Here is a 16,418-nt window from a genome sequence, read left to right as displayed (position 1 = left end):
TTAGCCTCCATTTTCCCATGATTACAATAGGGCTGCAGCCTAGACTGTTCTCTTCTCTTCATTTCCTTTCCTCTTATATGATTGGGCCTACAAATGACTAGAAGCCTTAGTCAAGGAGCAATGAAGACATGAGACACACAGACAACAAGGCAGCTTACAGAATGAGTAGACTCCAAAGACACTGTTAGTAGAAAGCAATTTTGCTTTAAATTATAAACTTAAAAAATAACTAAGAAGAAAGAAAGCACAAATGAGGCTAATAAATCCATGATACATTAAGTGAACTCTATTTAAGAAATGGTTAGAAAACATAACTGAAAATAAAACACACTCATTTCTTCTTTTTTCTTCTAGAAAGAAGAAAACCTCACCTTAAACATGACATTGATTTCCTCCCCTAAAGGATCAGCATTCACCATTGTGACTTTCAGGGGAACTGCATTAGAACTGAAGAAGGAACATGTCTGCAAATATAATGTGTATTAAATATGGGAAGATTAATGCAGGAATGGGTATAACATCACTAGGCATTTTCCCTTTACTTGTGCAAGTCAAAGCACCAGTGAGAGTAATTAGTAGCAGTTATTTTGTTGTTTCTCCTTTGTTCTCAAAAAGGACCATGACATGAGGGAGGTGACGCCATGACTTGCAAGTGAGGGATTTAAGTGAGGGAGAGCTGTGCAAAGTCACCAACCTCATTTTCTTCTCCACAGCCATCTGAGTCAACTGGCTCAAAGACCTTGGCCTTTTAAGCTAAGGTTTTTAACAGGTCTCAGTATGACTGAGGCAATACCCATTCAGTGATAAGACTTAGTGATTAAGAAATGAGGCAGAGAATGGCCTCTTTTACTTGGTCAAAAAACAAAACAAACAAAAAAACCAATGGGAAGGGGAAGACCTTCAAGGTTTCCAGCCAAAATAGAAACAACTGCTATTTACATTCATTGTGGGCCAATCAGGGACCAAACAATAACCAAGTGGGGCTTGGCCTGGGATCTATTGTTGGCCAATCAAAGAGAGCCAGAGTGATTTGGGTTTAAGGCATGGTCCTTAAGAAAAAAAATCTAGCCCATAAAACCCCAAGATCTCTTGCCAGGTTTCAGCAATCAAAGTTTACATTCTTTTGGGCAGAGCACCTGCAGGTAGGGGTATGATGGAGAGAAGGCAGAGCTTTTAGCATGAAACTCCCCACATTAACTCAGTCACTTTACTTGCAACCAGTAGGTCTCTGACCGTCTTTTTTTTTTTAATCCAGAGTTAATTTAAAAAAATAAAAATAAAAAAGCCAGCTAAAAAAACTTCAAGGTTACAATATTTTTTTATGAAACTCTGTTTATACAACTCAGACACTCATTACGAGACTTCAACATTGTACAGTTACCATGTTAAATCAAAATGGTACAGGTACCATATTAAATTCTGCACTCTAAAAGCAATAATTAGAAGTTTCAAATAGGTATATTTAGGCTTGATTAAATAAAAACTAAAAATTATAGTTATCTAAAAGTATAATGAATTGCCATGAATGGTAGTGGGCTTTGTTCATCAGAGGTCTCCCTACAAAGGCTGGCTACCAATTAGTCAAGCATAAACATTTATTAAGTACTTACTATGTACCAGGCATTGTGCTAAGCACCAGAGTAGTAGACTAACTTACCACTTGTTGGTTATCTGGTGGAGGAGATTCTCATTCAGGTAAGTGCTGAACTAATAGACACTAAGGTCCCCTCCAACTCTGAAAGTCTATGAATGATCTACGATTCTTTGGGTTTTCATAAACTACACTGCAGATACATAAGCTTGTATAACAATACTACAATGTTCACACAAGTATGAGGAAGATACTTACCTTCTTTGCTCTCTCGGATTTCCATGCTATACACAATGTTTAACACAACAAATAGAAGTAGAGGTTCTAAGTCCTGAACTAAGAAATTAAATGATCTAACAACAAGTAGAAACTGATTCATTTCATACATATCTGCTCTCTTTAACAAAAGCAAAAGTTCTCAGACCCTGTGCGTCTTAGAAGTATACTTTTAATGGATCCATTGTTTTGTTTTATTCTCATGGATGACATGATATTCACATCATTATTGGGTCTTTTTCAAAATATGTTAATTCTGCAGTTGGTTCTGAATGATTTTAAATGGTTCCTTAAATTTCAGTAGGGTCTATGTGGTCATTAACAAACAGATTTGATGAAATATGTACAGGAATTTTTCTATATCTGGGTTAAAAGTTATCCATGTAATTTATCAGCTACATCATCATACCTCTACCTGTCTAATGCCTTCTTTGTGCTGACTGTTTGAAAATGTGATGTCAATATAAATGTATATTATATCATACCTTAATATTCAGTTCCTTTGCCACAAGACTTGGATTGAGAGGGAGACGACATTTATTTCTTAAGAAAAAGGACTGTACACGTTCCATGCTCCTTTGGAGGACAACCTATGAAAAAGACATGCATCTAAATGTATGTGAAATAATCAGATTGATTCTTTATCACTTTTCAACTGATACTATTTGACACTGATTAATTAGCTCATAAATTCAGCTATCTTGTAATGAATTAAATTTAGAAATGCTGTTCTCTTTGTTAATCATTACTCTATTCTTATGTCAAAGAAAATCTGTTACCCTTGAAGAATGCAGGTGTACACCAGAGAATCTGGTCTAGTGTCTTTATACTACCAATTCATTCTTCAAAGATATCTGATTTGTTATCCAAAGAAGTCTGGGCCATTATCTCTAACACTACAGGTGGACTCAAATAATGAACATTTCTTAGTCACAGGAAGGAAGGAAGGGTTTTTGTTATCCCCAAACCTGGAATGCACTCTCAACTCACCTATGCCTCAGAGAATTCCTGTTCCTTCAAGACATAGCTCAAATACCATCTCCTGCATGAAGCCTTTCCTGATCTTCTTAAATGAAAGTTCCCTCCCTAATAACCTACTTTATATTTCATATATATGTCTATTTACTAATTTTATATTTACTCTATAGATAGATAAAGTACTTTTTGTGTCTTCCACTAGAAACTAAGCTCTTTACAAGTAAGGATTATTTCATCTTTTGTACTTGTATCTTAGAATCTATCACAGTGCTCAGAACGCAATAGGCAATAAGTAAACATTTGTTGATTGGTTTTTTTTTTGCTATCACAGAAAATGCCGAATATTTTGCACACATGTTCTTGTTCTCTCTCTCTCTCTCTCTCTCTCTCTCTCTCTCTCTCTCTCTCTCTCTCTCTCTCTCTCTCTCCCCCCCCCCTTCCCTCTCCCCTCCCACATATATATGTACTTTTGTGTGTATATACATGTATATGCACACACACATATAAGTATGTGTAGGAGAATGAATTTTCAAGGACATTGATAGGAATGAATGGCTGAAGGAGATGGGGAGTTAGCCTAGAAAAGGAAGACTTAAGGGGGAGATATGATCACAGTCTTGAAATATTTTAATGATTCTAACAGAAGAAAGATTTTTCCTATTCTGCTTGGCACTACGAATAGGCAGAACCAAAGCCAGTGGTCTGGAGGTATAGTGAAGCAGTTTTAATCTCAAATACAAGGAAGAAATTCTTTAAGATTAAAGTTATTAAAAAGAAAGGGTACCTTGGGGAGTACTGAGCTTTCTATAACAAAAAGTCTTCAAGGAGAGGCTAGGTGAGTACTTGCCTAAATGTGTTAAGAGAAGATTCATGCTCCAAAGTTCTGAATGTCATTACGTCACAAGAAGTTTGTGAACATGTGTGTTTAATGTAAAATCAAGACTAGAAACCCCCAAAGAAGAATATGATTAATTGGAGTAGAAGTTGTCCAACAGTAGAATGAGTTATTGAGGTAGGATGTAGAAACTTTTTTCCTACCAATACTGAATAATATGAATATTTGTCCAGAATTGTTTAGGTAGGGCACCCAAGTTCAGGCTCTCACCACTTCTCACCTAAACTTACAATAGTTTCCTAATTAGTCTCCTAATTTTTAGTCTCTTTCCTCTCTAATATCATAACAATTATTCCTAAAACACACGTTTGAGCATTTTTACTCTCCTACTGAAAAATCTTCAGCAGATCTCTATTGCCTCTATGACTCCTCAGTCTGGCATTTAAATCTCTCCAAAATATGATTCATCACTTTTAAAATATTATTTTATATTACTCCTGTTCATTGCAAACTTTTCCAGGCAAACCAACCAATCTAGCCACTCTCCAAACTTGACCCAGATGGTTGATTCATTTCTGGAGCAGACTTTCTCCTGATAATTCCTAAGTTTCTAAGCATAGGTAGGTTCTATCTTACAATACTACTACAACTACTACTACTAACAATAATAATAATGATGATAGCTAACATTTATATATAGCTTACTATGTGCCAGGCACTGTGCTAAGTGCTTTACAATTCTTATTATTTCATATGATCCTCATGACAACCCTGTACTTACTAATAACAACACTGTATGTATTTATCTGTGTTGTATCTCCCCATAAAACTTAAGCACTTTGACGGCAGAGGCCATTTAATTTTTATCTTTTTATTCCCAGCACCTTGCACATAAAAGTCATTTAATAATTGTTTGCTAAATTAGACTGAATTGACTTAAACTTGAAAAAGTCCTGGACTACTACTTTATCACAATATTTTCCCATAACACACAGGAATAAAATCAGGTCTTCAGTCACAGAAAGCACCAATACTGCCACAATCTTCACAGAGGGATGTACAGGTACATACCTGCCGAGCCGATCCACTGGCTTGTCGGACTTTCTCTGCCACTCCTCCTAAAAGTTGTACAAGTTTTGTCTGCTTTAAGAGCTCTTCTCTTAGCCCCTTTCCTCCAATTGACAGGAAGGCTCCCAGGATATGCTCGTATCTAACACCAAACTGTGCATCATGCAGGGCATCTTTCAGTAGCCTGTTATAGTAAGTATTGCATCAAATCATCTCGAAAATTTAATTAAATTTTCAAAAATCAATCTAAGGAGACTCATTTATCATATTCAGAAATGTTTAGCCTTATAATAAACTCATTATCCAATACATTGCACCAAAAAGCCTTTAAAAATTACTTCAGTGTTATATGCCATACATTCATGTAATGTAATTTCTCAATTTAATACAACAGCATTTTTATTCTTCAATACAAGCTTTCGAATCTATAGTAAATTAAAACTAAAAACACTGTTCAAAAAGGTAAATTCTCTAATGTACCATTAATATAACTTTAAAAAATCAAATACTTTGTGAAACTGAATTCTTACCAATATAAGTAGTGTGCTATACGAATATTTCCCAATGCCCGGGACAAGAGGAATCTCACTAATGAACTGTCCAGATAAATTTCATACTTTAAAGCCTGTGGGAGAAAAGAAAAGCACTATTAAAAACGATCTTTATTTGCCTACGAAGGAATGAGACAAGGACTAGACCTGTGATTTCACTGGTATATGGTACTCTCATATAAGAACTGCCCTCTCTCAACACAGGTCAAACATTACTCTGGAATTGTAATCTTGGAAAGTTGCTTAAAACACTGAGGTTGGGGAGCATGCTCAGAGTCATGCACACGGTATGTGTTAGAGGCAGGACTTGAATTCAGGTCTTCCTAGCACCAAGGCTATCTCTGTATCCACTATGCCATAACACCTCTTACAGGAAAGAAGAAAGAAAAGGTTCATTACACTCCTACTGTGAGCCAGGCACTGTGCACCTTAGAACAAATTTTAGAGGCCTTAAGAAATGCTACCTATTATGACATTATGAAGTGAGAAAAACAACCAAGCTCACCTGTACAAACTGTGGGAGGAAATCAGTTAGCTCATCATCACTAATTGCCTCAATCCAGTTTACAGCCAGGGCCCGCACTTCCTGATCGGCAAATCTGGAAAAATAGGAAAGAACAAGTTAGGCTTCAATTTAATGCTGGAAGAAATATACCTATACAAACATATTTTGTACCCATGTAGCATGTTATCTGTAGAGAGATATATATGCTCCTTTTCTGGAAGGAAATTTTATCATGTCACATGGATTTGTTTTATTGAAAATGTCAGCATTCCCAGAAATAGTTTAAGCACTCATTATCGAATATGTGCTCCATAATGCAGAAATTCATTTAACTTAAAATTTTCATTAAGGTTATATGTAAAACACCTGAAAACATTTTATAAATATCTCTCCAATATAATTTTCTTTGAGAAATTCTTATAGTGCTTTAAACAGGAGGGTGATAGAAACTTTATTGAAAAGAGCCATGGGTTTGCTTATGTTTTTGCTTTTATTAAAAAAAAAAACACCTATTAATTAAGCTATTTTAAATGAATGCAACAATCTTTCCAAACCTGGTTAGATAAATGGTGTAAAGCATCAAAGAAAAAATATTTGTTTGTACTACGGTAAAAGGTACTTTCACATAAAAGTCTAACAACTCATTCAAAACTTAATAGAAATATTAATTAAATATATTCTCATATTTGAACTTACTTTGAATCCAGCAGTTCCAGGGCATTCAACGGAGGCAATGGTGGCCACTGCTGAAGTAATGAGTATGTTTTAGAAAGATTTGCCCATTTCCAGTTTGGGGCACTTGCTAGTATTTTTGGAAGGCAGCTTGGGTGCTTAAGGCAATAATAACGTTTCTCCCACAAAAAGGCTTTATCTTCTTTAGAAAGTCTATATATAATAAAATCAAATTCTCAGTGTTATAATAGTGACATGAATCTCAAAGATTGCAAAATCAAAAGAAATAACTCTAGAGCAGCCACCTAATGAATGAAATGCTGTACTAACTGTAGTGTGTGGAAGGGACATTGGATTTGGTGTTGGAGAATGTGGGTTTCAGTTGTGCCTCGGACATTAGGAGTATCCTTATATCTAAAATTGGGATAATAATACTGAAATACGCTAGCTCATCAGGATCAAATTTAAAAATAAACAAAACACTCTGTAAGTTAAAATACTACATAAATATGAGCTGTTTTCAGTAACAAAAAGGAATGACAAGAAAACATCAGTTTGTCATAAATAGGAGAGAATCAATCTAACCTTCAAGGAAAGTCTTACTTATGAAAACAATTTTAAAGAAATGTAGTTTTGTCACATTACAGTAACATAAAGAATGACTCTGGATAGAGAAACAAGTCATAGTGGCATTTTATACGAAGAATGCTAGTGTTGGAATTGGTAGAGCTCTGATTCTGAATTTTGCCTCTACTGATGGTGGATAGAGCACTGGGCCTGGAATCATCAGGAAGACCCAAGTTCAAATCTGGCCTCAGATACTTACTAGCTGTGTGACCCTGGGCAAGTCACTTAACCCTGTTTGCCTCAGTTTCCTCATCTTTGCCAAGAAAGCCCCAAATGGAGTCATGAAGAGTCAGACACGACTAAAATAACTGAACAACAACAAAAAATTATTCCCCAGGTGAGATGGGGTAGGTCCCTTCAACTTTGGAAACTAGAGCTTCATACAAAACAAGAGAATGGGAATTGATGACCTCTAAGGTCCTTACCAGCTCTAGTACTATGAAAACTAGCTATATATCCTATTGGATTATAAAACATGCTTGAAATTAGTTAGCAACCTATGAAGTAGACTAAACATTTTCCTTTGCTTGTAACATTCATTTGCTTAGCAACACCCACCTTTTCTGCTGCCACTCATAAAGAGGACCAAGGTAAGGTAAATAAATCAATAAGCACCTATTATATGTCAAGTACTGGGGACATGATGACAAAAATAAAGTAGTCTCAGCCCTAAAGGAACTTACTCTCTAATGGGGGAAGGAGGAAACAACACAAATCAAATACCAGGTAACTTTGAAGAGGAAGGCAGTACTTTTTAATCTAGCTTTCAACTTCATCTATCACTCAAAGAAAATTGCTTTCTCCAAAGTTACCAATGATCTCTTAATTGAGAAATCAATTCTTATCATTTTCAACTTATTTGTGGCATCTGACCACCCCCTTCTCTCAGTGTTTTTATGACATTACGTTCTCTTGATTTTCCTGTCTAAACAAATATTCCCACTCTCTTTTGCTGACTCATTATTCATATCACACACCCTAACTGTGAGTGTTCCCCAATGTTCAGTTCTAGATACTCTTCTCTCAGTAACTACATCAGCTCCTGTGGGTTGAACTATCTTTTCTATGCGGATGATGATTCTCTCCAGGGGTAGGGAACCTGTATCCTCGAGGCCACATGTGGCCCTCTAGGTCCTCCCGTGCAGCCCTTTGACTGAATCCAAACTTCACAGAACAAATCCTTTGATTATTGGCTTATTCCCTTATTTGCACTTCGAAATTCCACTGTACCCATCTTGCTTATGTAATCAAAACCTATTTAATGAAGCTAAAAACTGATTGTCAGGGTCAGTCACTGACTTTTTGTATATACAGTGATAATTGTAAGTTTATCCCTATCTCTCCATCTTGATTGTATGACTGGCAGCACTACCTAATCAATGAATTCTCAGACTATTTTTGTTACATTAACTTGTACTGAACTCCTCTGTATATATTTTATTTGTTCATTTTCTATTTAGTATAGATTTTTTTTTGCATATATTTGTTGTTTCCCCCATCAAGAATGCAGAGTCTTTGGGAACAGATTTTGTTTCACTCTTTGCACTACATTCTCACCTACTAGCACTGTGCCTGGGACATAGTAGGTGCTTCACAAATACCTGACTGACTGATAAATGCTGGAGAAGAACAAGGTGGCAGAAATTAGTCCAGCTCTGATAGAATGTGGAGCATATGAAGGGGAAGAACATGATATACGGCTGGCAAAGTAGGTGGAAGAAAGATGGGGAGGGTCATCAATGCAACAATCAGGATTTTATACTTTATCTGGCATTTGGTAGGCAATGGGGAGCCACTGCTTCCACTGGGTAAGGGAATGACATGGTCAAAACAGGAAGATTGCTCAAAGAACAATTTGACAGACTGGAAAAGGAAGAGGTAGGTTGAAAGCAGCAAGGTCTATTATCTAAAGACCTTAAAATATTTTATTACATTTAAATTAGAAAGTGTTATAAAACTATATTTATCAAGCACATTGTAAATATCTTAAAATTAAAGAATTTATTATACAATTAAGACCGTACATCACCTGAGTTAGGTATCAAGGCATCAATGCTGAAAATAAATGAAAAGAAACCTACCCAAATGAAGAATCTCTGGAAAGAATGGCAAGAAGTCTTCCTCTTGTATCTTTTTCCAGCGTTTCTAAGCACTGCGGTGGTACAATGCTACCGTTAACTTGAGGCGTTGTATAAATGATATCGAATGTAGGGGAAGGAAAGTCAACCTTCACAAATTAAACAAAAGCCAACCTTCAGTTTCTGAGTTGCAAACAAAACTGTAGATGTTGACTTTCTTTTTTTAAGAAAATATTTATTGGTATCTCTTGTTTTCACAATGCCTAAATTTCCCCTTGTACCATTCCCTTCCCCACTCCCAGGGAATCAACCCATATAACAAGAAAAACAATCAGCAAAACTGATTGACATTGAAAAAAGTATGAAAATACGATATATCACAAGCAGGGGGACAAAGAAAAATACTATTTATCTCTTTCCAGATTGATAGTGCATCAGCTTACTACTCTGTGACCCAGAAAAGCAACCCTTTTTAGTAGCTAAGGACCAAAATCTAATTAAGACCGCAGCTGAGGTCCTTCCTGTTATCTCACTGTGGCAGAAGTAACCCTAGGTTCTGGAAGGATATGTTCATAGAGTACAAGCTCTGGTAGATAACAAGCAAGCAAAAAAAGCTTTCAGTATACAAGCTTGAGTACTGTATGTCTGTTGCCCAAGTACAGCCCTAGCTAAATTCAGAAAGGCTGATCACCAAGGGACTGTCCACTAGGTAGCAATGTTTTCAGTCACAGTAATTAAGTGAGATGGATGGCGAAGGCATCAAGGGTTAGATGTGCATTTGGGGTCTATTCACAACGATGAAACCTGAAGAAAGCTTTAATTAAGCTTTCTTCCTACATAACATTCTTCAATATAGTTTATCCATGAAATATTTAGACTGTTTTTGTTGGTATTTCTCATTAGGACTTACTGCATGAGATAAGGACTCAGGTTCATTTTTCATAAAAAAGTTTAACAAAATTGTCAAAAAATTAATCAGCACTTACATAAAACCTATTATTTTCATTAAGACTAAGACCAAAAAGAATGCCTTTTTATTAAGAATTAATGCTAGTTAATGCCTACAGTATAAAGATATTGGTTCCATAAACAAATTATTTCATATTACTAGATCAAAAAGCAGGCCAAGAAAAAAAATATTACCTGTAACACTATCCTTTCCATTACATGTCCTTTTTTGTGAGTTATTCCAGGTATAGGTTGTGTAGGGGATGAAGCCCAAAGATAGACAAGTTTAGTTCCACAAGTTAAGAACCTAAAAGTTAAACAAATAGAAGTAGTATGAAAAGAACAGGCAGCAAAAAAACAAAAAACAACAAAAAACAACAAAACAAACAAACAAAAAAAAAAACCATAAAAATTTACCATACACAAAGAAATCACTATTTTTCTATCCTAAATGATACTAAATAATATTCTATTTATTCATTAACCTGAAGACTGGAAGAATAATGATGCCTTCAATATTAATGAGGAAATTTGGAAGAAAGGTGGTTTTAGTGGATGGGAAGAGAAGATAATGAGTTCGGTTTTAGATGTATTAAGTTTGCAATGTCTATAGGACATTCTATTTAAAATCTGGCGATGTAAGGACTAGAACTCAGAAGTAGAAAGAACTCCGTGGTACAATCACAGTTAGTGGGTGTCACACAGAGATGTTATAGCAAAGCAGACTGAAAAGGAACAGTCACATAGGTAGCAAGCAGAACCAAGTGATAACAGTTTCACAAAAATCCAGAGAGGGAAGAATATATAGGAGAAGATGTTTGTCAACAGTGTAAAATGCTACAGGATGGTCAGGAAGCATGAGTATGGAGAAAAGGCCATTAGCAATGCATGTTACCTACCAAATGACATGGATAAACTGAGGGTGCAGAATGAGACATATTTTTGCACATAGCCAATGCAGAAATTTGCTTTACTATGCATGTGTGTTACAAGGGTTGTTTTTGTTTTTATTTTTCAGTAGAAATGGAGGAAGAGAAAGAAAACAGATTTTTATTCATTAAAAAAGAGATCACTGGTGACTTTGGAGAAAGCAGTTTCAATTGAGTAACAAGGTTGGAAATTATATTGCAGAGCATTAAGAAGAGTGAGAAGAGAAGTGGAAGGGCTGAAAATAACTTTCTTAAAGAGTTTGACTGAGGAACAGAAGAAAAATAATAGACTGATAACTAGCAAGGATAGTAGGATTCAATGGGCATTTTTTTTTCAAGCAAGGGGAGTTTGGGGTGTATTTATAGGCAGAAGGAACCAGCAGAGAGATTGAAGATTCACGAGAGGAAAAGGAAGATAGTGAGGTTAATATGCTGGAGAAGAGGGAAGAGAGCACATAGAGAGGGGCTGGCATTAATGAGAAGGGCCATCTTATCATCGTAGGTTTGAGTAAAGGAGGAGACACTGTTAGATGAAGTTAGGAAGGCCTCCATGCGTATTCTGTGGAAGATTTTTGGAAATTAAAAAAAAAACACAAAATACACAGAATTACAGGTTGTGTAAGACAGAGTACTGACACTGTGGTGGTGGAGTTCAGTTGTTCTAGCTTAGGTGCCCAGTACCCACACTGATGAAATCATAAATCCATCTAAATAACTCAAAATACTCAAAAATATTTTGATGAGTAAGAAAGCTAAGTACAGCATTCTAAGTTATTTTTTTTAAAAATACTGGCATAATAAAGTAATATTATAGAAAGATTAACTATGACAGTAGTATATATATATAATGCCAGAAATTCCACAAATGTATAGAGAAGACTGATTTGGCTCAAAAGTTTATTTTTTAAGCTGGAGAATCAAATATATCACAATAGTTTTCATCAATAAAACAACTCTATACCCTAGATTAATTTTCTGCTTACTGAAATTAATGCCTCCAGTACCATTAAAAGATTTTGGTACCTTTTTATAGTATCATACTAAAATCCTGCTTAATGTGCAAACAAATGTATAAATATGTTCTTTGGTCATCCATTTTAAAGCCTGTTCAATGAATTCAAGTAGACGGTCTCTTTTCCAAAATTCCCCTTTCACATCTCTGTCTTGATGTTTTCATCCAAAGGCAAATGGCCTTTGGATCTTGGTTACATTCTAGTTAATAGTAGTCTTTAGAACCTACCATTATTGATTTAGAAATGCAAGTGGGCCATGCGGCATCTCTTCTGTGAATATTAAGACTCAGTCTTATTAAGTAGTGTTGCTGACATTTCTCCACCCTCTACACATAGCAACATGTTTATTTCTTCTAATCTAGATACTTCTTAGATGATCATATCACCACAAGCTGGTTAAGTATGTATTGAGAGGTAGGAATAAATGAAAATAATTGCCTCCTTTTTAATTTGTTTCAAATGAATAAACATTGGGGACATCTTAAAAAAATTATTTTGAAGGGGAAAAAAACCAACCTTTGTAACAAATATGCACAGTCAAGCAAAACAAATTCCTGCATTCATCATAACCAAAAGTCTATGTGTCATTCTGCATCTTGAGTCTATCACTTCTCTATCAGGTGGAAGGCAACATATTTGTAATCAGTCCTTCATTAAAGTGAATGGTTATTACATTAATTAGAGGTCCTACATATTTCAAAGTTCCCTATCTTTACTTTGTTGTACAAATTGTTCCTCTGGTTCCGCTCATTTCACTTTATCAATTTTCAGGTACTACTGTAACACTAAATGCTATCACCAAACCCTGAAGTGCATTATTTAGCTGAATCTCCATTAACAGTTTCTTGTATGCTTTAACAGAAGGCAAGCTGGATATAAAATTTCCAAAGATATAAAGAAAATATACTCCCTTCCCCTTTAGCTATCTTATATTCCAGGAGCTTTCTGAAACATACATTATGAATCTTAAAAGCACACCCTGAAAGCAGTGTGCCAAAAGTCAGGAAAAAGTTTTGCTTCTCTATTCTACAGGAGCCTGTTACTTCTCCAAGCCAGTCATCTAAGCTGTCTGAGCTTCTAAGGCAGGATTCTTAACAGGAAGGGGTGGGGGTGTAGAGATATTAACTATTTCACTAATCTCTGGTTTACTCTGTAACACAATATATTTTATTTCACGCATTTAAAAAGACTAGTCTGAGAAGGGGTCTGAAGGTTCCCTCAGACTGCAAGAGGGGTCCAAGACACAACTCTGTGGGCAAGTCCACGCTTTTGCTTGTAAAGATTTATGATAATGCTGCAACAGAATTGTTTATGTTTATTCAAATAGCTTCCTGGAGCCTAAGGGAGGTATGTGTGAAGTACACACTGATGCTGCTATGGCCAGGAATAAAGCAGAGCACCCTTCTCCACATCAGGCTACCAAGGTTATCAGAAATCCTTTTCAAACAAAATCAGTAATCTTTCAAGTGTTTTAGTATAAACAATCTATTTATCTCCAATTACCCAAACCAAGGCTTCAGAGCCTTAGGACCCCTGCTACTTACAATCATAGGAAGTTAAAAGAAAGAAATTTTTGCATTTTCTCCTCAAAAAGTAAAGTTATCAAATGGTTATCAACCAAGTAATATTTTTGAGCTAGCGTATCACTAAGACCAGCTACTTAAGGAATAGGAAGGGTTGTAATCTGTGTTCCATATAAGACTATATGAAATAATATACAAAATTAAATAAACCTTAAATCATTATATTAGTGCCCATAAATATTATTATAGATGATTGTATCTGCACAGATTATGACAAATCTTACTGACAAAGATCACAGCTAAGAGGAGTACAAAGAAGTCCCTTAGATATTACCCAAGTTGAGAATAATTACAGCTCAACTAACACTTACCGCTTAAAGTCAAAAAGAGGTAAAGAAACTTTGCCTAAAATCTCAGGTCCCTTTCGCTGTTTATTAGAGTCTGGGGAACTTCCACTATTTTGATTTAAAATTCCAAAAAGAGTAAGATGAAGAATTGATTCCAATGGTAATTGAGAGATCTGAATGGGGAAAATGATTCTGTGAGGAAAAAATGGGTCAGTTAATAAAAATAATTAGAAGTCAAACGAATACATTTAAACCTTCATAGACATTACTATAGTGAAAAATATCAGTTTCTGAAAATTGTCTTCTATTTTGCATCATTTTAAAGGAGATAATCTGTATATTATTTAACTTTAACGCAACAATATGCAAAATTCCTAAAATACTCCTCCCTTAAAGAATCATTAAATACATGTTATTCAATCAGGAATGAAGGCAGGAAAACGATATCAAACCACATTATAAAAACAGTAGTCACAAAAACTATATTCTGGTTAAAACAGAAAAGTAGATCAGTGGAACAGACTACATAGACAATAATTAGCTGAAACTGAAAAGAATAGCTCAATGTTTGATAAACCAAAATAAATTTCAGAGGAAAGACCTCCCTACTAAATTTATAGGAAATACTGGGAAAAGTAAAAGGTAGTTTCGCAGAAATTGTGTTTAAATCAACATCTTATATCATATACACCATAATATGCTTCAGGGGAATACAAAAGATAACACCATAAAAAATCAGAATAAAATAAAGTACCTTTTAAAAACTATGCCAAGGAAGAAAATCCATAACCAAATAAGGACTAGAAGCAATCATAAAAGACAAAGTAGACAATTTGATTACATAAAACGAAAACAATTTCTCATAACCCAAATCAGTGAAACTGGAATAAAAAGAGAAACCACTGAAAACGGGGTGGGGGGGGCAGGGATCCTTGTCTCAAGTGTCATTGGTAAAAATCTGATACACAAGATAGAAGAAACTGACACAAACTAGCAAAAACCCTTCCCCAATAAAGGGGAAAAATATGAAAAGTTTTCAAAAGAAGAACTGCGAAGCATATAAAAATAATCACCAAATCACTAATAAGAGAAATGTAAATTACAGCTTTGAGGTTTTGTCTCATATCATTCAAACTGCGAAAAATGATGAAAAACAAAAACAGTCAATGCTGGAAAGGTTATGAGAAGACAGGCACACAAAAATACTGTTAGTGGAGCAATGAGCTGATCCAGTTGTTCTGAAAAACAACTTAGAATTATATAAGGAAAAATTATTAAACTGCCCAGACTTTTTGACCTAGTGATGGCACCACTGGGCATTTACCCCAGTGAAGTCAAAGACAGAATTCATACTCTGACAAATAAAAAAAAAATAAATAAAAAAAGCCAAAATAAATAAATAAAACAAAACAAAATCCAAAACTACAGCACCACTGTGATAAAAAAGAATTATAAACAAAATGGATACGATCCACTGAGGAATGGTCCAACAAATTATGTAGATGAAATGGAAAATTGTTGCGTAATAATAAATAATGAATATGAAGAAATCGGAGACACACATTGAAGATGTGTATGAACTAAGAAAGAATGAAAAACAAAAATATACACAAAGACTACACTAAAAAGAAGCAGAATTCTTAGTCATTGTAGTAATCAATTTTATTCCCTAAGAAGAGATAATGAATTATACTTCTTTCTGTCCTCTCAAAAGAGAAATCACGGACTAAGAGGGCAAAATATTACATATATTGTCAAATTAAGTCAATGTACTTGTAGTTTTGTCTAATTTTTTGTTTGATATAAGGGAGGACTCAATTCTGAGGATGGTAGGTGGGTCCTATATTCAGAAATTACAGTTTGGGGGTGGAGAGGCATCAAAAAAACCTTTAAAATTAATCCTTAAGTGCAGAAATTGGTAGCATATGGATAATTTTCACTCTCTCAATTTTGTTTATACTGATAATTTCCCTAACCTCAAAGACAGTTTGAGACCATAATGCTATTTAAATTGTGATAATTTAGAAAGAAAACTCACTTAATGAGGCAGATATGTAACTGTAAAACTTGATTTATCAGCTAACACAGAGAAGCAGAAGTTTAAGAAACTCAACAAACAATACTTTAAAAATGAAACATTAAAATAAACTGTACTATAAATATGTAAAAATCCAAATGAATTTTATAAACAACACTGAAAAAGTCTCTTCTTTTAAAAATTACGTTTAGCATCTCAACAAATATTAAGATGAACAAAGAAAAATATCAATAATAATATACAAAATTATAAACTTCTACTATTTTCTTTTTTTCATATTTTATTATTCAATGCTTTTAGTTTTCAACATTGGTTTCTACAAGATTTTGAGTTACAAATTTTCTCCCCATTTCTACCCTCCCCCCCACTCCAAGATGGCATATATTCTGATTGCCCTGTTCCCCAGTCAGCCCTCCCTTCTGTCACCCCACTTCCCCCC

General features: G+C 34.9%; 1 protein-coding gene across 2 annotated transcripts in view; it reads right to left on the bottom strand.

Annotated features, from left to right (window-relative positions):
* PIK3C2A (phosphatidylinositol-4-phosphate 3-kinase catalytic subunit type 2 alpha) overlaps positions 1 to 16,418 on the bottom strand; it is a 170,782-nt gene that overhangs the window by 36,576 nt on the left and 117,788 nt on the right. For both annotated transcript variants that reach the window (XM_036762752.1, XM_036762753.1), the window contains exons 13-21: positions 13,966 to 14,133; positions 10,325 to 10,436; positions 9,185 to 9,330; positions 6,501 to 6,689; positions 5,805 to 5,898; positions 5,279 to 5,373; positions 4,752 to 4,932; positions 2,353 to 2,457; positions 372 to 464 (exon numbers count right to left, since the gene is read on the bottom strand). In XM_036762752.1, the coding sequence (XP_036618647.1) occupies positions 372 to 464; positions 2,353 to 2,457; positions 4,752 to 4,932; positions 5,279 to 5,373; positions 5,805 to 5,898; positions 6,501 to 6,689; positions 9,185 to 9,330; positions 10,325 to 10,436; positions 13,966 to 14,133 (1,183 nt within the window). The remainder of the gene's footprint in view (positions 1 to 371; positions 465 to 2,352; positions 2,458 to 4,751; positions 4,933 to 5,278; positions 5,374 to 5,804; positions 5,899 to 6,500; positions 6,690 to 9,184; positions 9,331 to 10,324; positions 10,437 to 13,965; positions 14,134 to 16,418) is intronic.

This window comes from Trichosurus vulpecula, chromosome 6, assembly GCF_011100635.1.
Source record: "Trichosurus vulpecula isolate mTriVul1 chromosome 6, mTriVul1.pri, whole genome shotgun sequence".
Lineage (NCBI taxonomy): Eukaryota > Metazoa > Chordata > Mammalia > Diprotodontia > Phalangeridae > Trichosurus > Trichosurus vulpecula.
This window is presented reverse-complemented; position numbering and strand designations above follow the sequence as displayed.